General features: G+C 43.3%; 1 protein-coding gene across 1 annotated transcript in view; it reads left to right on the top strand.

Moving 5' to 3' along the window:
* LOC126457432 (glutamate receptor ionotropic, kainate 2-like) overlaps positions 1-23,044 on the top strand; it is a 261,933-nt gene that overhangs the window by 202,150 nt on the left and 36,739 nt on the right. Inside the window, exons 15-16 of the mRNA XM_050093703.1 lie at positions 7,924-8,155; positions 16,501-16,763. Of these exons, the coding sequence (XP_049949660.1) occupies positions 7,924-8,155; positions 16,501-16,763 (495 nt within the window). The remainder of the gene's footprint in view (positions 1-7,923; positions 8,156-16,500; positions 16,764-23,044) is intronic.

The raw sequence follows: 23,044 nt of genomic DNA, 5'->3' as shown, positions 1-23,044 counted from the left end.
GAATTATGAGGTATTCATAACTCTAAAAAATTTCATTAGTATATAGCTGATGATGTAGTGTACTCAAACGTTCCATTTCGTCTGCACCGCCGTTCTTGCACCTGTATTCCTCTTTGTGTATTGTGATTTCTGCTTGTCCTCTGCCAATATTGACGTCCTGACTTCATGTGAACAAAGAGAAAACAAATTAATTTGATTCTTTTTCTCGATGTAAAAAACACTAAATACTTTCTCTTTGGTGCCTTCATCGGCACTTCATTGGCATGTAACAAAAAAATTACATGTTTGTTTGTCTTTTCGATCCATGGTCGTAAAATAATTTAAAGTTAAGAGTCTGTTTAACGACTGAAAAGAGTGAAATAGATAGCTTTGCTTCTCGTTTTCTCCTTAAAGAGAGAGAGAGAGATAAGAAAAAAAATTTCTCCTCCTGCGAGGGAAAACAAAGCGTTCGTTTGTCATAAACAAAATTTTCTACCTAATAGCAGTGATTCAGTAAGGTGTCCTGTTTCTGTCTTCCTCTACCACTGCAATTAGCCGCCGGGGAATAGAGGCAACAAGTTTCCGGATGAATCTGTTACTCCATGACAACTCTCCCTATGCATTATGAACTGCTTCAGATAGTGCTGTCTTGGTTGTCGGTGTTGGTCTTCTACACCTAACAGTTTTCTCAATCACTGTTCATATGTGCTAATATGGGACTGCGGTCAACACTTTTAGGAGGCCAGTTCAACAGCTCAGCATCTCCGTTCAATTGAAACCAGTGTTTTACACAGTTCGCTGTGTGGGCAGAAGAATAGTCATGTTGGAACATTGTATTCTGCCTCCTGAAAATCTTAGGCGAGCAGAAGAAAGCATTACGTTCTCCAGTACTTCCCAGTAGTATTGATTACGAAACGGACTGTCTAGTTGCCACAGAACGCCGCAAATACTTGTTGATATCCATCCCCAAACTGCGAAAGGATTCCGGCCACACCTTTGCCTCTGATGGACATATTTGCTGTCGAATCTCGCTCCACTTGGTCGATATACGTGGACTGAAATATCTGGTACAGTAGAAAACACCTTCTCCACCGTAAATATAACTTGCTCCCTGTACGAAAGATTTTTTCCCTTCAGTACGCCAGTGTGAAGTTTGATCTGGCAGTCTCATGTTGCTTCTTGAACATTTCCTTAACCATTAATTTTCATCCATACCTTCTTTCTCGTTGAGACAGTGACGAATGGTCGATCTGCTCACACTTATCTGGAGGATGTTCCTATTTTCTGTTCAAGTCGTGAAAGGGTCTTCATCACAGAAGTGGGGTATATTACTGTCTTGGCCCCATCTTCTTCACCTAGAGATGTGTCGGAGATCTTTTGTTCAAATGGCTCTGAGCACTATCGGACTTAACATCTGAGGTCATCAGTCCCCTAGAACGTAGAACTACTTAAACCTAACTAACCTAACGACATCACACACATCCATGTCCGAGGCAGAGTTCGAACTTGCGACTGTAGTAGTCGCGCGGTTCCAGACTGAAGCGCCTAGAACCGCTCGGCCACTAAGGCCGGCAGATCTTTTGTATCCAAGGGCACGGGAGATGGGCTGATACAGTATCCATCTTCACAAAGGGCAAGAATGTGACGTTTATCAAATTCTTTGAGCTGTGACATTTCTCAAGTAAGGACCTGCTGACAAGCCAGGAGGAAACGAACTGCGAAGCAAAGTTTAGAGTACTTCCTTCGCCTCACAAGTCAAATTCAATCCCGATTACATGTTTGAAAAAATATTTAATAAATTGGTTCCTTGTGTATATTGCTTAGAGTATCGCGAAATGTATTTTGTCTCTAAACATCATACCTAGTAATAATAATGACATCGTTTTCAGAGATTAAAGATAAAATTTAGATTCACTTTCTGATGCAGCTCACGTTGCTCCAGCTGTCTTTTTTTTTTCAACTGTTTTACCTTACACACTCCACAGAAGTCTGTAACAGCGCTTCATACAAGCGGGAAGATTGTGAAGTTGGTAAAGCATTGAGTTTGTAACCTCTTTTTATCGGCTTTTACAAATTTCAGTTCGTTGTAAACAAATAATTGTTAGTTCAGAAGGACAACGTCAATTGTAACGTTCAAGTTATTCACCGTACTGTAAAAATTTGTATATATGGCTCCAATGCTGACTGGAGTAAGGCGAGGACAATCGGTCTCCCCTGATTTCTCCATTCTAAATACACATCAGTTTGAGGATGAATGCAACCTTCTGTTGATAATTGTTTTTTATTTTTAACAGTACCATACTCTCACACGTTAAACTCTGTTTCAACTAATTATTTCCACATCTACAGGAACACAACGTGTGATACGTTGTAGTCAAACTATAATCCAGTGCTATGAGATAAAGAGGCCGACTTGGCCCAGACTGTGTAGACTACTTAGGTAATAAGCTTTATTTATTCTGTGAAATTGTGAACGTTGCTGCTTAAGATGTTTTAAGATTAAACTAAATTCCTTCACCTACGCCTAGGTTAAAAGAAATCTGAACAGCACTAAATAGCTGTTAGTGAAGCAATTACTGGCTGCATTTTGCCGCGTTTCGAGAAGGAAAAAAGCTTGCTTGGAAAAAACTTATTTCCCAGAAGGAATGGAGGAACAAAATTAAACCTCTCATGTTGGGAGGTCATGTGAATTATTTCAATGATTACAAAATCAAATCAAATGAACAACGAAGTTGGCAGTACGCTTACACTGTTGATACCGGTATGACGTTACAGTACCTGGGGCCTGAAATTATGCAGCGCCAGTTTAGTTTAGGAATACACTTATAATTCTGCAATTCGTATGCATTGCTAACACACTAAATTACTGTTGCAGTATAGTTATAGATCCCAGTAAGTCAATGGCGTATTTTCCGGTGAGAAAGAGCAATGGTAAACAGTCTTCGCCACGTCAGTTTACTGAAACTTGCGTTTCACAGAGTTAGAATTTGTGGTTGGCGACTAAATGTAAAGCCGCCAGCCCTGCTAGCCGTGCGATCTAACGCAGTGCTTTCGGGAAGGAAGGCGTGCCAGCCCAGGGCAGCAGATTAGTGTCGAGGTCCAGTCTGTAAATGGTTTTTAAGGCGGTTTTCCATATGCCTCGGCGAATGCGGGCTGGTTCCCCTTATTCTGTCTCAGTTACACTATGTCGGCGATTGCTGCGCAAATACTTTCTCCACGTACGCTTACACCATAGTTAATTATTAGTCAACCACGCACACATTGGAGTTACACTCGTCTAGTCGTCTAGTGTGAGACGGTCCCGGGGGGGGGGGGGGGGGGGGGGCTCCACTGGGGGCCGAACCGCACAGTAACCCTGGGTTCGGTGTGGGGCAGCGGTGGGGTGGGTGGACTGCTGTAGGATGTTGTGGGGCTGTGAACCACTGCGGGCTATGGCGTGGAAGAAACCTCATCGTCGTTTCTAGGTCCCCAGTTCCATACAATACAATACAAGTGTAAGGCCTCTGAGTCAGATGTCAGTCTGCAATGTCGAAATATTCTTTTACATTGTTGATGTGGTGTCACCGCCAGACACCACACTTGCTAGGTGGTAGCTTTAAATCGGCCGCGGTCCATTAGTACATGTCGGACCCGCGTGTCGCCACTGTCAGTGATCGCAGACCGAACGCCACCACACGGCAGGTCTCGAGAGACTTACTAGCACTCGCCCCAGTTGTACGGACGACTTAGTTAGCGGTGCAACACTGACGAAGCCTCGCTTATTTGCAGAGAAGATAGTTAGAATAGCCTTCAGCTAAGTCAATGGCTACGACCTAGCAAGGCGCCATAGCAATTGATAGTTATCGTATGAAGCATGTCTCATCAAGAACGATGTATACAAATGATGGATTAAAGTTAAGTATTCTGGAAGCTACGTACTTTTCTTTATAGCATTCATTACGTATCCTGTTTCAGACCGCACGCCATCCTGCGTGAGCTTATAGCGTGCATTTCGGCCTTCTCTAGCAATATAACAGTTGAAGTGGAAACTACAGTTAGAGAAATCCCGCGAAAATGTGAACGTGGACCACCATGTAAAATGAGTTTATTGCAACGAAAACTGTTGAATTTCTGCAATATTCTTCTCCTTGTACTGCTTGAAAAACATACAACAAAAAAAGGTTTGCATCACTCCAGCTCCCACAACACCAGAAGATAGACATTGATTGTGGATATTGTATCACAGACACAGTCCCTTTGATTGTTCAGAGGTGTCACTCAACCCACGCAAAGACGTAAACCACCATGCATGAGCAGTGCCTATTAGACGGAGTGGGTCCGAAAGCCGAGCAGTTCCAGTCATTCCACCAGAAAGGAGGTACACGGCTCGTGTCGTCTGTAGTTCAACCATGCGTACACGGTCAATACCGCCGTTAGTTCGCGTAGGCATTGTTACTTTGTGCCAGGAAGGACTCTCAACGAGGGAAGTGTCCAGGCGTCTCGGAGTGAACCAAAGCGATGTTGTTCGGACATGGAGGAGATACAGAGAGACAAAAACTGTCGATGACATGCCTCGCTCAGGCCGCCCAAAGGCTACTACTACAGTGGATAACCGCTACCTAAGGATTACGGCTCGGAGGAACCCTGACAGTAACGCCACCATGTTGAATAATGCTTTTCGTGCAGCCACAGGACGTCATGTTACGACTCAAACTGTGCGCAATAGGCTGCATGATGCGCAACTTCACTCCCGACGTCCATGGCGAGGTCTATCTTGGCAACCACGACACCATGCAGCGCGGTACAGACGGGCCCAACAGCATGCCGAATGGACCGCTCAGAATTGGCATCATATTCTCTTCACCGATGAGCGTCGCACATGTCTTCAACCAGACAATCATCGGAGACGTGTTTGGGGGCAACCCGGTCAGGCTGAATGCCTTAGGCACACTGTCCAGCGAGTGCAGCAAGGTGGAGGTTCCCTGATGTTTTGGGTGGCATGTGAGGCCGACGTACGACGCTGGTGGTCATGGAAGGCGCCGTAACGTCTGTACGATAGGTGAATGCCTTCCTCCGACCGCTAGTGCAACCATATTGGCAGCATATTGGCGAGGCATTCGTCTTCATGGACGACAAATCGCACATCTTGTGAATGACTTCCTTCAGGATAACGACATCGCTCGACTAGAGTGGCCAGCATGTTCTCCAGACATGAACCCTATCGAATATGCCTGCGATAGATTGAAAAGGGCTGTTTATGGACGACGTGACCCACCAACCACTCTGAGGGATCTAAACCATATCGCCATTGAGGAGTGGGACAATCTGGACCAACAGTGTCTTAATTAATTTGTGGATAGTAAGCCACGACGAATACATGCATGCATCAATGCAAGAGAAGTACCGGTATGTACAGCAATCTGGACCACCACCTCTGAAAGACTCGCTTTATGGTGGTACAACATGCTATTTGTGGTTTTCAGTGAGCAATAAAAAGGGCGGAAGTGATGTTTATGTTGATCTGTTCCAGTTTTCTGTACAGGTTCCGGAACTCTCGGAACTGAGGTGATGCAAAACTTTCTTTCGATGTGTGTATTAGATTCTGACTATCATAGTGGAAATCAACGACTAACAGGAATAACAGGTAAGAAAGATTATATATTATATTCTCGGTGTATCCAAGAAAATGAAATTGACAGAAAATTTTTGGCAGCTCGCTACACTAATTAGGACCACTTATACATTCCCGATTAGAAGCCGCCAAGTTTTATTCTCGGAATAGTGCGGAAAACGCGTTGTACGAGCACGCAATAACGCCTAACCGGAGAATAAACGCAGGATAACTCAACCGGTGATTCTGGCAGGTTTTAGTGAAGTTAACTCGAGATTACGTTTTGACAATGGCAGGCATATTTACAAATTAGTGACGATATGATCGTTTGTTAGAACGAAGAAGGAGAAGAAACGGAGTCGTCACACAAATTATGTGGAAGATTATGACGATTCCAAATTTATATAAAAATTTCGTACAACTGCTTTTCGATCTCTTGACAAACTGGAGCATATGAATGAAATGTGAAACTATTTCCTAACATAAAACTTTTTGATTGTAGTAGGCCTAACAGACATTTGATATCGGTACGTCGTAAATCATATTCCGTCTTGTTATTTATGTAAATGAGGTAGATAAAAATGAGCCTTTGTGGCAAAACAGTCTCACTTATTTGTCGCGCGTTACAATTGCTGCAATATTAAAGAAACACCTATTTCGTTTTATCTAGCAGACAGTGACGAAATAAACGAAATCAAATCGCGGAACCACACCAGTATTATATAATATCCATATTAACACCTTATTCAGTATCAGACAGCGACATTTTGATTTTTCATGTAGAAAAACGTTTGACAACGTTGATCACGATATAACTTTATATTGTGATCAAAGCCTGGAATAAAAAAACATTTGACAGTATTGGATCACTGTTCATATTCGCTACTATGTCTCAACTGGTGAAACGTTTGACAGTCTTTGATGAGGTAATAGATTCTTTCGCAAAAAGGAAAGCATGCCGTGTAACGCTGTAGCAAGATTAGAGAGTAAAAAATGCTGGGACCTTAAGATTGAAGAAACGTGTACTGTCGTGTTTGTTTCTTTTCTTTACTGGTTTTATGTTTGCTGTATTTTATGTTACACAATAGAGAAAATTTTCTGAAGAGTTCTTATTATCCGGATTACAAATAATCCCACCCCGTATTTTTGTGAGATTTTTTTAAGGGTGATAGAATGTCTAACCTGCCGAGTGGGAGCAGGAGAGGCGTCACACGACATTTTAATTTCCACTGTCCTGAATAGAAGTTTGATGGCTTCCATTAAAAAATATAGATGGTTGAATTTCAAAGAGCGAAATACAGTGACGAGCGATAGAAGAATGCTGTGTGAAGAGATGTGGCACTGCACTTTGTCACACTTAAGACCAAATAACATGTCTTACGTTTTCTAGAACATATATTTTTTATATGTCAAACTCTTCAGAAAGACGTGTGCTACAAAGTGAACATATTTTTAAAAAATCAATTTTTTTTAAATCTTTGACGTCTTATCTCAAACGTTGGAGGGGAGGGGCGGGGTGGAGCTGGGAGCGCCATTATCTAGTTTTTTTGCTCTGGTTCGGAAATATCGTAGATCTGGAGCTGGTTATGTGTACACTCAGGAAGCATTAAAGAAAACCAAAGGGAAATTTCGAAAGGGAAGTAAAAAATTTGAGGGAGAAGAGAAGCAACGGATCTGGAAGATCAGTTAAACGAAATGGATAGTGTGCCGAAAAGAAGTTATACGATGTACCTCAACAAAAGTGAGACAAGGGTAGTGGAAAGTAGTCGAAATACCTCTGGTGATGTCGACGAACTGGGATTAGGAGATGAAATATTGTAAGTAGTATTGCAACTTGCAGAGAAAAATAGCAGATAATGGCAGAAGCAAAGAAGATACAACATGCAGACTTGCAAAAACAAGAACAGCGTTTCCGATAAAGGTAGATATTTAACATCTAATGCAAACATAAATGTTAGTAAGTCTTTCCTGAAAGTATTTATCTGAAAGTACATAAGCTTTTGAAATGTGGTGCTGTAGAAGAATGCTTAAGATTAGATGGATAGATCAAATAACTAACGAGTAGATACTGGATCGCCTTAGGGGAAACTGTACCACAACTTGACTAAGATGGGACACGTCAATAAGACACATCCTAATGCATCAATGGATAATTAATTCAGTAATAGAGGACAGTGTGGAGGTTAAAACTGCAGAGGGGGACTGAGGTTTGCCTACAATAAGCAAGTTGAAGTTGATGTAGATTGCAACAGTGTCTGTTTTTGGTATTTATTCTGTAACAGTATATGGCAAGAATCTTGTGTGTAAGGCAGTAATTACCATTCGAGCATTGTAAAGAAACCCCTTTTTCGCAGAATTCCAACGATTCCCTGTACCAGCGGATGTGGCTAGTGATGAAGCAAGCGCGACCCGACGTGTTCACCGCGGACAACCAGGAGGGCGTGGAGCGAGTGAAGAAAGAAAAGGGCAACTACGCCTTCTTCATGGAGTCCACCAGCATCGAGTACCAGACAGCGCTCAACTGCGACCTGCGCAAAGTTGGCGGTCTGCTCGACTCCAAAGGCTACGGCATAGCGCTGCCCAGAGGTGAGCGGCAACAGGTGTTACGTCACATGCATTGCTCGCAATTAAAAATGCTGTACCATAGAGGTGGCATGCAACAAATGTCAAACTGTCATTACTAAATGCCTGGGTGAATGATTACCATTTCAGCGCAATCGCACAATGTCAGTAGGAGTAACGTCTTCTACATTTATCTGTCTTCTTATACTTCTTCGTCTGTCGCTACATGCATAAGCTGAAGTCCCTTGATCGCTGCTGCCTACATGTTCGGTCCAGTCTACGAAAGTAATGTGGGGCTTTTGGAGGAAGGTTTGTGCATATAATTTACCAATATTTCGTGCTAACTGACTGAACCACGATGAATTAAAAGTCCCCTGCCGCTGTGAAAACGATGTCTCCGCCATCTAGTGGCAATCGGTGATTGTATGATTTATTATAGACAATAAAGTGTATTCTCTCCTTTCCTTATCTCTTTTCCTCATCTGCTTCCCTTTTTTTATTCAAAAATGTATTCACATTTTGTTTTAGTGGCCGTGCCGCTCTTGGTTGCACGCTAGGTGGGTGACCTTGAACGGGACTTAGCCGCTGGATGGGGCTGCCGGGCAGGAGAAAGTATCATAGTTCCTTTATGAACTGTTCAGTCTACGTTCAATCTACACCAGAAATTTTATGCTGACGACTCCTTCAGCGTCTGTAACGTTTCAGAGCAAAGTAGTACGGTACTGGTAAACTGATCCAAGACTGCACGTTCTTTATTTGGGATGAGGTTCCGATGTCTCATAAAATATCTGTAGGAGCGTTACACAGAACAATGCGAGATTTGCGGAACAACAATAGCTCTATGACTGGCTCCACCATTTTATCCTCTGGAGACTTGCGTCCAGTCTTACCAGTATTTGCAATAGGGGCGATAGCAGACGAAGTCGAAGCATCTGCCACCACCATCAAGCAGTGAATTTCATCTCCTTGAAACTATCCATGCAGATTATACATTACATTTTTCCTCTGCGTTTATCTGTTTTTGCGCCGCTGCCCCACCGTCCATTTGCAGGACGATGCGAGTGGCTGCCATCGCGTCAGTTGTCTTCACTTTCATTATTACGACGTCTCTCGCAGCGTGCCCTGTTGCTGCATGATTGAGAGCGTTCGTTTCATCTTGGCTGCTACCTGCAGCAGTTCTCCGCTCGCTCCGGGACGCCATTGTCGCTCTCGTCCGACCTATTGTCGTTTTCTGTTGGCTCTGAGGACTATGCGACTTAACTTCTGAGGTCATCAGTCGCCTAGAACTTAGAACTAATTAAACCTAACCAACCTAAGGAAATCACACACATCCATGCCCGCGGCAGGATTCGAACATGCGACCGTTGCGGTGGCGCGGTTCCACACTGAAACGCCTAGAACCGCTCGGCCACACCTGCCGGCAGACTGTCAATAGATGAAAAGAGGACAGTGTATGATATCTGCCAAGTAAACATCTACATATTGACAACAATTAACGCCATTCGAAACTATGTTTTTAATTTATGAGCCGGCCGGTGTGGCCAAGCGGTTCTAGGCGCTTCAGTCTGGAACTGCGCGACCGCTACGGTCGCAGGTTCGAATCCTGCCTCGGGCATGGATGTGCGTGATGTCCTTAGGTTAGTTAGGTTTAAGTAGTTCTGATGACCTCAGAAGTTAAGTGCCATAGTGTTCAGAGCCATTTGAACCATCTCACAGGACGTGAAAACGTACGTGGATGAGGAGCCAGTGACGTCACAGGATGGAATTCGACATTCCACTACAATGTGAAGCCTGGAATGAAGAATCTGGCTGTTAGACTTCCGTCGCGTCAAGAGGAATGTGGCCAATTAGACGCGAAATCGATTTTATGTCGCTAGCATAGCTTAGAAGACGCCATATTGTTTACAATTAACTCCGTATTTGGTTTTTTATTGTAGAGTAGGTGGTATGAATACAGGCTGTTTCAAGCCATCAGAACATTTAGGATGTCTCGAAAACGCATCGTTTTAGGTGCGATTTGTTATAATAAAATGAAACTACATACCGGTAGTTAAAAGCTTCCCATATTCATGATTTTACTATTATAACAAGGGTGCTATGAAAGTATGGCGTTTCAATTCTGTGTCACGTTGATGATATATCAAAAGCCCATCTTTTTAGTACAGTTTATCATAGCTAAATACCGAATAATAACATTTGCAGATACAGCCGTTATAGAATGTATACCATATAACTCAGGCGCTTTAGCGTGTCAAAACCGTAGCGTAGTCGACAGCCTTGTGAAAGGTCGTGGGTTCGCATCCAGCTACTTGCAAATTTTTTTCATCTTTCGTTTTCGAGAAGATGATATTTATTTTAAATAAAGTATTTGCTGCAATTCTTGTTGCATAGGCCAATGACCAGTATGTTCCCAGTATGGCGAGAAATCCGTTAGTAAGGAACAGTCGATGTCAGAAAGTAACTGTTCGACATCACTTTAGGAACGTTAATCCATACAATCACGTTGGTATCCCACCACTATTTGGGGCGCCTCCAGACACGTCGTCGGCCTAGAATCTCATTGACTGGATTAAGACTGACTTCAGTGATGAGTCCTTCTTCTAATGAGTCCTGATGACCAGTGAAGACGTGTCTGGAGACGCCCTGGACACCAGTGGGATACCACCAACCTTCCATTCGGCCCGACAACCAGGAGTTATAGTCTGGGCTGCTATTTCGTTTCGTAGCAGGACCTCTCTGGTTGTCATCAGCGGCACCTTTACAGCATGGCGGTACGTCCTCGATACTCCTCTCTCCTTTTTGTTGCCCTTCATGGCAAGATAATGCCCGCCCGCACACGGCAACAGTTTCTACTGCTTCTCTTTGTGCTTGGCAAACACTAACCTTGGTCAGCTCGCTTCCCAACTGAGAACGTTTGGATTATTATAGGCAATACCCTCCAACCATCTCAGGCTTTTAACGATCGAACGCGCCAATTGGACAGAATTTGGCGCGATATCTCTCGGGAGGGCATCCAACAGCTCTATCAATCAATGCCAAGCAGCATAACTGCTTTCATAAGGGCCAGAAATGGACCAACGCATTATTTACTTGCTCGGATGGTGAAGGTCTCTCTCTTGAATAAATCATCCAATTTTTCCGGAATCGCATCATTTGTTTGCCTACAGATTTCCGTCCCATTCAGATACGAGGGTCACTCCAAAAGAAATGCACACTATTTTTTTAATCCATCTTCTATTCTACATGTTTTACAGTGTGTAGATACATCCTTTAGGAACAACATTTTCATTTCTCCACACAATTTCCATCCCTCTCAACTGCCTTACGCCATCTTGGAACCAGCGCCTGTATACCCACACAGTAAAATTTTGGACCAACCCGTTGGAGCCACAGTTTGGCAGCGTGCACAAGGGAGTCATCATCTTCAAACCTTGTTCCACGAAGAGAGTCTTTCAGTTTCCCAAAGAGATGATAGTCACATGGAGCCAGGTCAGGACTGTAAGGCGGGTGTTTCAGTGTTGTCCATCCGAGTTTTGTGATCGCTTCCATGGTTTTTTGACTGACATGTAGCCGTGCATTGTCGTGCAACAGCAAAACATCCTGCTTTTGCCGATGTGGTCGAACACGACTCAGTCGAGCTTGAAGTTTCTTCAGTGTCGTGACATATGCATCAGAATTTATGGTGGTTCCACTTGGCTGATGTCCACAAGCAAGAGTCCTTCGGAGTCGAAAAACACCGTAGCCATAACTTTTCCAGCAGAAGGTGTGGTTTTGAATTTTTCTTTATTGGGTGAATTTGCATGATGCCACTCCATTGATTGCCTCTTCGTCTCTGGTGAAAAATGATGGAGCCATGTTTCATCACCTGTCAAGTTATTCCAAGAAATTCATCTTCACCATTCTCATACTGTTTCAAAAATTCGCTGCATACCGTTTTTCTTGTTTCTTTGTGAGCCACTGTCACCATCCTAGGAACCCACCCGGCACAAACCTTTCTTAACGCCAACACTTTCAGTATTCTGCAAACACTTCCTTCCCCTATCCCAACGTAGCGTGACAATTCGTTCACTGTGATGCGTCTGTCAGCAGTCACCAATTCGTTAACTCTCTGCACATTGTCTGGAGTGTGTGCAGTACGAGGCCTGCTGCTGAGAGGACAATCCTCAACATTGCCGTGCCCGCTTTCATCATGTAAACTGCTTGCCCACCGACTAACTGTACTGCGATCGACAGCAGCATCTCCATACACCTTTTTCAACCTCTTGTGGATGTTGGCCACTGTCTCGTTTCCACAGCACAGGAATTCTATTACAGCACGTTGCTTCTGACGAACGACAAGTGTAGCAGCCATCTTGAAGACATACTGTGACGGCGCCACTCACGGGAACAGGTTGAACTAAGTTTGAAAACAAGTGCGAAGGATGTATCTACATACTGTAAAACTTGAACACATGCAGAATGAAAACTATATTTTTACAAAAATAGTGTGCATTTCTTTCGGAGTGACCTTCGTAATTTCTTCGTGGTGCATCCTTTTTTTTTATTGGGCTGTACATTCGTCTTCAGCGTTGGAGGAGAATCTATAGCCATTCTTCGATGTCATGTGCAATTCGTAGCTACCCACCAGATTCGTAATTGTGGAATGACTTTTTAGGAAAATAATGAGGTACTGGTACACTGATAGACGGTTGCCACCTTGTGATGTCATGATTTTAATTACGACTTATTATTGGAAATATTCTCATGTGCCGGCCGCGGTGATCTCGCGGTTCTAGGCGCGCAGTCCGGAACCGTGTGACTGCTACGGTCGCAGGTTCGAATCCTGCCTCGGGTTGGTTGGTTGGTTGGTTTGGGGAAGGAGACCAGACAGCGTGGTCATCGGTCTCATCGGATTAGGGAAGGATGGTGAAGGAAGTCGGCCGCGCCCTTTCAGAGGAACCATCCCGGCATTTGCCTGGAGTGATTTAGGGAAATCACGGAAAACCTAAATCTGGATGGCCGGACGCGGGATTGAACCGTCGTCCTCCCGAATGCGAGTCCAGTGTCTAACCACTGCGCCACCTCGCTCGGTTCCTGCCTCGGGCATGGATGTGTGTGATGTCCTTAGGTTAGTTAGGTTTAAGTAGTTCTAAGTTCTAGGGGACTGATGACCACAGCTGTTAAGTCCCATAGTGCTCAGAGCCATTTTTTATTCTCATGTGCCGCGCAGGGTGAGAGGCACCATGTCACGGATTGCACGGCCCCTCCCGCCGGAGGTTCGAGTCCTCCCTTGGGCATGGGTCTGTGTATTGTTCTTAGCATACGTTAGTTTAAGTAGAGTGGAAGTCTAGGGACCGATGGCCTCAGCAGTTTGGTCCCATAGGAATTCACAAACATTTGAACATTTTTATTCTCGTATAATACAAATATTCTTAGATCGCTTTTTTTAAGACTGGCTGCATTCTGTGTCCCCCTGCAGCTTCACCCATCAACAGGATACGGTCTGTTGGTCTTATCGAGCGACTACTCTCTCTCTCTCTCTCTCTCTCTCTCTCTTTCTTTCTTTCTTCTTGGTCTTCTTCTTCGGTTCCTCTCTTCCTCTTTCTTTCTCTTCTTCTCTTCCTCTCTCCCTCCCTCTCTTTCTCCCCCCTCCCCCACTCTCTCTCTCTCTCTCTCTCTCTCTCTCTCTCTCTCTCTCTCTCTCTCTCTCTCTCTCTCTTTGTTTCACTCATTTATCAAATACCCAGGATGTTTCCGCCAGTTTCTAGCAGTTAACGCGTATTGAGTGCTGTCCGTTGCAAATACCTGCATGGGCTGTGAAGTTCTCGGTGGTACTTTATCAGCCTTCAACCTGTGGAGAGGCGGCTGGTTGTATCTGAGAGCATCGGATCGTCTCAGCAACAACAGCCCCGAGCCACCGCACAGCGGCGTGCTATGGCGAGATTCAAAAAATAGTTCAAATGGCTCTGAGCACTATGGGACTTAACATCTTAGGTCATCAGTCCCCTAGAACTTAGAACTATTTAAATCTAACTAACCTAAGGACATCACACAACACCCAGTCATCACGAGGCAGAGAAAATCCCCGACCCCGCCGGGAATCGAACCCGGGAACCCGGGCGTGGGAAGCGAGAACGCTACCGCACGACCACGAGCTGTGGACTTATGGCGAGATTCACACAGACTATGGAGATATTAAATACGGGACTCCATCTAGGAATGGGAAAAACCTATCTCTTAAAACCGGTACCAATATTTTAGCTCTGAATATTTGTCAGTGTTTATTTGGTATCGCTTACAAAAGGCGTCTTTTTTTACTAACAACTGGGTAAAAGTCCTAAATATCAACTAATCATAGCAGTAGTGCTAAAATTTTTGGTTTATTAATAATCATTTTTGAAAAAATGAGTAATTTTTATTGGTGAAATTTCCATTGCTTTGAAATTGTGTTATTTTACGTAGAAAATGAGAAAAGCAATCATACAGAAACGAGCAAGAAACACATGGCGTAAGATCTGGTACAGCATTGCTGAGGCAATTATGAACCTGTTAGCAAGTGGATGATACATTGTAAGGTATGCGTGTACATGCATTGTGTCAGGCTTATTCCACCTCCTCTATATGGTAATTTCATGCTGTCCACCATTAGTTGTATTACAGTATGGCACCATCTAACTAATCGAGAAGTATTTTACGAAGTGCAGTATCAATGAGGTACAATGCTCACAAATAAGTCCCTTACAGATGTAAGTTGCTGAAGGGGGAGTGGGGGTGGGGTAAGGGACCCATATCAGGTTACATCCGAGAGCTTGAGCGTACCACACACAATAGTTCGACAGGCATGAGCGGAGTATCAGATTTTTTTCTTTATTGTTATTTTCATACCTTTACAATAAAGGTAGGCCGGCAGCGGCCTATCTACACCGCTCTTCGGCCATAGAGAATACATACAGTAAACAGAAAGACCGAGAAATAAACAAACATGGCGGATAAAAACGGGAGACAGACATAGTAAAATAAATTAAGTCATACACGGGCGCAGTGTTTGGATAAAAAACGTTCATCACTGTACACATTGGAGAAGACAGGCTTTACACACATGAAGGGAGGAGCACGAACGGAGAGACACTGAAGCACCGACGCGATGACACTGGCAACGATCTCCAGCACACGAAGATGGACCATTCACACCAAAAAGCCGGGGGCTTGCCAGAGGGACGAGATTAGGGAGGAGGAGAGGGGGAGGTGGTAGATTCCAGTGGGAGAGAAGAAGGGAGGGAAAAGGGAGAGAGTAGGGGGGAGTGTGGAAGCCCAGGGAGGGGGATGGGGGAGGAAGAGAGGAGGGAGAGAAGGGAGAGAAGGGAAAGAGGGTGTCCTGGAGGAAAAACACAGAAGGAGGAAGGGGAGGATGAAAGTTGATAGAAGGGGTAGATGGAGGGGATGAGGGCATCATCAGGAAGAGGTGTTGGAAAGGAATTGTCATAGAGAATCTGCATGGGGGAGGGGAGGCGGATGCGATAGGCGAGGCAGAGCACGTGGCGTTCCAGGATTTGAAGGGATTTGTAGAAGGTAGGATCCCGGCGTAGGTTCGAGTCCTCCCTCGGGCATGGGTGTGTGTGTGTTTGTCCTTAGGATAATTTAGGTTAAGTAGTGTGTAAGCTTAGGGACTGATGACCTTAGCAGTTAAGTCCCATAAGATTTCACATACATTTGAACATTTTTAGAAGGTAGGAGGGGCGGCGATCCAGGAGGGATGGGCATAACAGAGTATAGGGCGTATGAGAGATTTATAGGTGTGGAGGACGGTGCAGGGGTCCAGACCCCATGTGCAGCCAGAAGAGTATTCATAGCATTATCTTATCTTGAGTGAAGTGGCCCCTGATATTCATCTGGAGTAGAACAGGTATAGTTCCATTACTCAGAAAGTCGTAAAGTCCTCACGAAGTCGTTATCAACACAAAACTGACTAGTCTGTAGTCCAGTTCCATGGCAGGTACCCAGTTTCCAGTAGCATGTAATGATGACGATGTGTACAGCCTCCACCTGGCGATGATATGACTGTGGAGCTTCCGGTCACTGCTTAGATGGGCACTCAGGCCTCTAAGTGGCAGCACAAAGTGATTCATCAGAAGAGCCTCCTGTCCATTGTTGTCTGCTCTTCATCCACTGTGACATGATAACATTGATATCTTCTGCAATTAACATTGCTATCTGGGCAATATACAAGCGTTCACTTTAGGCACATATCGAAGCCAAATAGGAAACTGCTTGCGCCAAGCCACATGAGTCGCTAGTTCTCTCTCATTTACTCTCATCGTACCTACGAGACATAAATTTACGTCGCACGGCCTGTAGGCATCACGCGCTGACCTGCCCTTCCTGGTGTGCAGACTCGCCGTTCCGGACAGCGGTGAGCGGTGCTGTGCTGCAGCTGCAGGAGCGCGGCAACCTGAGCGCGCTCAAGACGCGCTGGTGGAAAGCGCCCGAGGGCAAGGAGTGCCCCTCTGACGTGAACACGGTCGACAGCGCGGAGCTGGGCATCCTCAACGTGGGCGGCGTCTTCCTCGTGCTCGCCTTCGGAACGCTGGGGGCCTTCTTCGTCGCCGTCCTGGAGCTGCTGTGGAACTGCCGTAAGATCGCCGTCGAGGAGAAGGTCAGTGAGAACACTGCGGAGACACTGCTGTTAGCTTCTCACCTTGAGCTGATGGCTTGTTGAGGAATGTATAGGGTGTAACGGAGGGGTGTAGCAAAGGGATGGGGCACATCTGCCACGCATGGAAAAAGAAAGTATATATTATAGTAATGCATCTGAAAACGCTTTTTGAGGGGTTGTCAAGAATTCTAAATTACCATCTCGAGACAACAATTTTTTTAAAAAAAATCACATACATTTCTATGGTCCTGGCACACACACCCATGCCACAGTACCGTAGCACGCCGCTAGAGGCAACAAAAGAAACAGGGTGGTCCATTGATAAATACTACAGTTCTTTCAGTCGTCTCCGAAAGAACAGACACCATTTTTGATCGTGCAACCCATTTGATCACGATACAAAAGAAAGAAAGACATTAGTTGCCATTGGGCATTTAAATATATCAATGGGGAAGTTGAAAATTTCTGCTAGACAGGGGACCTATTCTATATCGTTCATACCGATCGGTGCAGTATGTTAGCCTCAGTAGTGACGTCATTTTCGGCTCTTTATCCGAAGTTCCTATTCAGTAAGCTTCTGAGACGTGTTACCGATCGGTCCTCCTGCCGATTTTTGGACAGTTGCTCCGAGAGGTTTTGGGTTTCGGTATTGGCCTCTCGTCGGTTTCGGTGTGATTTATTTACACCTAGAATTTGTTATTTTAAACATATTGAGCGGTTTTAGCTTCGGGTTTAGTGACAGTGTTACTGAAGAATCACCAGGACATGTCCAGGTGAAAAGTGAGCTCATAATAGACTATTTTCCTTTGTTAGAAATATGGTTTGTATTGTGTCACTGTGAATGATTATAACATAAAAAACAGCTTCGGTCAATATCCTCACAAATTACTTGTTACTTTTACGTAAGTAAGAGTTTAAAAAATCATTAAATTTCAAAAGATCGGCTCTATTTATGCATATCACTTGAGTGTTAGCTGAAATTACTAGTGACTTCGCATACGTTCTTCGCAAATGGTTTACTTATTAATTATTGAAATGCGTTTAAAACCTTTAAATAACAATGCAAAGGAATTTTGTGAAGCCTATTAGAGGAAACCTTCCAAAATTTCAAGCATTTACCTCTCACGCCCGCATCATTCGGCAGCCGAGTCAGTCTGCCTCTTTCTGGAGTGTTACATGAAATAGAGCGTTGAGCGCTTGCGAGTTGTAACAGTAACGCTGAACGCTGGTAAGACAACAAACTGCCGTATCGAAAATCGTCGCTTTCGCATACCGTTAGACACCAATATATATATATATATATATATATATATATATATATATATATATATATATATATATATATATATATATATATATATATATATTCCTCTTCATGTTTGTAACACATTCTGAGACTTCGTTAATCGTCAAAGTTAAGCATTTTTCTGAGATGTTCGTTGTTATTTACACATAAGAGTGCGCTTTCTCAGTAACAAGCAACTTCAATTTCGTGATTCCATACGTTTAAAAAATGAAAGATGAAATTGCTGTGCGTGAAACAACTGACAGTGACATTTATACTTTTTCTTCTCACAAAATTCACAATTTTTTTCTGAATACGTTGCGATTTCCGAGAGTGTGGTCAGATAGGAATCTAGGAGCACAACTTAAATTACTGCGAATGAAACTAGCAGCAATCGTTTTTATACTCTAGCTTGCCACAAGTATTTATGTACCATCGAATCTTTAACAGAGATGAAAGATTCCCGCCATAATATTTTCAGACTGTACCAACATATATGAAACATTTTGATTTATCAGCTGCATGTTATAAACTACAATGAACATCTATAGCTGCACTTGCCACGGGCTCTCGAAAAGGCGTTTTTTTTAAAAAAAAATTGTGTTTATGAACCAAATCGTTGATGTATCATATAGGAAAGTACTCTACTTCATCATTTGGATCTCTAGGAGCGAGTTATAACCGCATTCTATGCATCTTCTTATTATTTAACACTCTCTTAAACAATTTTTCATGTTCGTGGAGATGTGTTCTGTCTATGCAATTAACTGAAGTCAGTTTGTTTTTTGCCATATGCGTTCGCTTCTTTTATTGGTGAAGCATCTTGTCAATGAGACATATTTTAATTGAGTGTGTTCTACATGATAAGATGAGGACAGGTCTGGGCTTGCCACAGGACACACCCTCTTTTTTAATACTGAGGAGAATGTAGTTCGTGTTTTAAGGTTTTATATGATGTCAGGACTTCTTCCCGAAATATTGTCTCTGAGATTTTTAAATGTCGCAGAGTGGCTCAGTCACCTATTATTTCTAATTAGTCATCCAGCCATAGTCATCTTTAACTTCGCCTCTACTGATTTTTTGTCCTTGGTTGTATTTAGTTGTTCTGCTGTGTTTTGTCTGACTTTTATGGTTGCTCTTTTATGAATCTCACAATTGCAGATTCGTATTTTCAATAAGTGTTTGAGGATACGACATGGTTCGAAATTCATTGTCATTTTTCAATAGATTTTCACCAGAATCGTCTGTATTTATTTAAAGAAAGGGTATTGATGACCTCATCAATAGTGGGTCAAAGCGGTCGCCAATTCATTTTGTTAGTGCAGGTTGCCTACATCAGGGGCAAGTATATACTCAGCGGCAAACCTGTTGTTCTCCTTTGATTGACAGGTACTTAACCTATTGTTCTGCTAAAAGGATCCTTCCTTTTGATTGACAGGCACATAACCCTTCGTTCCCTCACCTCCTCCCACTCCCCTCTCCCCTCAGGAAACCTCCAACCCACCCCCTCCCCCTCGCTGCTTTTAGGTCTGAGTTATTGGAATAGCTCATCTCACTCTTATCAGTTTGATTGACTACTTAATTAAATTGATCAATTAATTAATCTGCTTCATCGTATTTGACGTCTTTATTTAGTTGAGAGAAGATCGATTGTGGTGTGTGCATCTAGCAGGTGGAAGACATGTTTGCTGGTTTTCTAGATATGAAAAACACCTTATTTGACTTTCTAAATTATACGGGTGATTTGGAATCTGTTACATCACCGACATCAGTATTCGCGAGTGGAAATATCACTTTCCTCTATTTACTGTTTCGAATTTCCACGTAAATGTCTTCACAGATATGACAAGTTTCTCAGTCGAACGTAAAAAACTATACCGATTTTGCTCATAAAACTAAATTAAATTGGACTTTGTCTATTTTAGTGGGAATTCACACAGTCCTTGCAATCATCCCTGACTCATATATCAGACAGCCGAAAACAGAGACTTATGTCCAGTACAAACACAACCATACAATCCAAAAGTAAAGTAATGCATTACAACGATTTATCTTTAAAATATACCTAGTAACTTCGTACATTCCATCTACATGAGCAAAAATAACAACGGTCAGACGAAATGTTGACATGACGTAAGGTCCATTAAGTTGACTTTCACTCTTAAAACATGTGAGAGGAGACATACATTCTGCACTCAAACACATTTAGAAGATGTCATCAGTGTTACTGTACATGACATGCAATGCAACATTTTACAAACCATAAGTAAACACAAGTGATAAAATCAGAACAAATGAAAGTCAATATGGAAAATGGCGAAACACATTACCAAACGAGTAATTAGATTGTTCAGATGATGTACATCATGACAACAATAAATGTCTATGCTGAAAGCAACAACATGAAATCCCAAGGTATTTGTGCGAGAATTTCTACAAGATTGAAAGTGTTGAAAATGTACAATTATGACGAAGTGAACACGTGAATGTATCATTGTTCATGTATGTTTATCAGGCTACAGTGAAATCACACAAACAAAACAAAAAGGAAGACAAATGTCACCAGAGAAGCGGTGGATCTATGTGTCACAGAGGATTGTCATATGTCCAATAAGACATACACTACTGAATAACATAAGCAAGACAAGAATGTACGATTAAAAGAAATAATTACATGAAAATCTTGCAAGAAGTACGTGACATAAATCTTTGAAACAAACTATCGGTTGCGGAAGACAATGCCAACAATCTCGACATGGCACAGGTTTGTATGTCATAGACCTAATATTTAATTGTACAGAGCAAGACTTCACATGCTGATGCTGAGTGCCACACTGGCACTCAACACACACAGTGTATTCTCTATTCAAGGAGGTGGATGGGAGTTGTTGCTTGTTACTGTGTGATGCAGCGTGTGGGAAGTTCTAGGAACCATGCACATGGGTGTGCCAATGAGTGTGGCACAGCTATTGGCTGCAGGGAGCAGCACCAGACATCCCCCCATTCGTCAGTCATCACATTGGTAGGACCATGTAGTTTGTTGGCGACTTCTGGTGGTGTGGCGTGACAGGAGCGAAGTATGAGAAGATGAATAGGCTACTATCAACCACAGAGCTGCGTTTTACGTGCAGACTGGCTTGTGGCAAGAGTGCTAGGAGTCAAAGATGGTTGTGACAAGTTTGCGTCCTCAAACAGACATCTACAGATCATGTTGCCGTAGCCTTTTACCCTGGGAAGAACCCTATGGCTTCTTATCCCTCGTTCTCCATTCGGCGGTTTAATCACATATCAAAGTACACGGCTCTTTGCCGAAATAAATCGCACATACATTACTGGAGACACGACAGTAACACTCTTGTAGCTGTTCTGAAGCAACAATGATCATGTGGCGAACTTTGAATCATGGATATTGATTTCTCTCTGTAGCAATATAAACAAGAATGATGTAAAGAATTATCAACATTAGAATCAAGCTACAGCACCAGATGGAATTTTTTTTAACACAATGGTGCGTTTCAGCCATCAAGGCCTTTTGCAGATGGTCGTGCATGTACACAGTCTGCTGAAACTGATCGTGATGTTAAGAAAATAAAATTGCAGCTGGTGCTATAATACGGTTCGAAATAATTACTATAGTTGTGGATATCCTGAATTGAATCGCCGTGTTCAAGGTACTGAACAAAAGAAAATTATCAACGTCACTATCGTCAACATCACCAATTGTCACTTGATGTCCACTACTTGATAAAGACCTCATCTAAATCCCATGCATGGCCTTCATTTGCACGCGACCATTTAGCTCCCACATTTTTTCCTAAAGCCATCGACCCAGCTTCAATTGTGTTGGCTTCTCTCTATTTTCTTACCTCTTAAATCCAGCAGAGAACTTCGATGATGCACCCACCCTCCCTACTTCTGCCTACTTCTGATGCCCACTGTCATTTCATTGTCACTGCAGCATAAGTACGTCGTACCCTCCAGTCTATTCTCTGATCCATTTGTTTTCTTTCGCGTATTTTCTACGGACACTCAGCGTGTGTCTCTCTATTGCTCATCGAGCAAATCTAGTTTCTGAATGCTTTTCCGCACTAAAAATGCAAATAATGGACTCCTTGCAACTTTCTGTGTCATCCCGCACCATTGGTCAAAGACTAGCAGCAAGCTGGAACAGGGAATTACCATCCCATGAGCGGGCTGTCGGTAACACCACATCACAAACGGGCGCTCTTAGTCTGGTGCCATAACTGGGAAGCATGGACAACTGATGACTGACATCGCATTGTGTTCAGCAATGAATCGAGTTTCCTCATGTGTAACCTCATGTGTAACCTCTCGTGGTGGCATTTTTCGACAGGAAAATGCTCGTCTGTGCTTGTAACGTGTCTGCTTGGACTGCCTGCGTGATGTTGAGGTACTCCTGCGCCCAGCAAGAGCCCTATATCGGTCTCTGATAGAACATGAGTGACCCAAGCTCGTCGACAACCCTGTTTCAGTGCCAGTGTCCAGGATATAAAGGATCAGTTGCAACAGTTGTGGGCCAGCTTGCCTTAGGAGATGGTACCATTATTATATGACACGCTTTCAAACCAAAGTACTGCATGCATCCACGCCATAGTATATACAGAATACATATGATTAGAATAGCCAGAAGGTTTTAGCAAACGTCACCAATTATCTTACCATAAATACTCAAGAAGCTTTGCTTTAGCAGTGAAGCTTACAACGCGCACTCCTTCAAATAAAAAAATATGAAAATCTTTCTGTTATAATGATAAAACCTTGTCACATCTCTTGGTCTGCGTCTTAACATTACTGCTTGCATTAGGTATTAATGTTGCCACTTGAGCACCAGTTGCAACAACCCATATGACAACATCTACATCCATACTCCGCAAGCCACCTGACGGTGTGTGGCGGAGGGTACCTTGAGTACATCTATCGGTTCTCCCTTCTATTCCAGCCTCGTATTGTTCGTGGAAAGAAGGATTGTCGGTAT

The sequence above is a fragment of the Schistocerca serialis genome, chromosome 2 (genome assembly GCF_023864345.2).
Source record: "Schistocerca serialis cubense isolate TAMUIC-IGC-003099 chromosome 2, iqSchSeri2.2, whole genome shotgun sequence".
Taxonomy (NCBI): Eukaryota; Metazoa; Arthropoda; class Insecta; order Orthoptera; family Acrididae; genus Schistocerca; species Schistocerca serialis.
The sequence above is the reverse complement of the archived record's forward strand: the minus strand, read 5'-3'. Positions and strand labels throughout refer to the sequence as shown.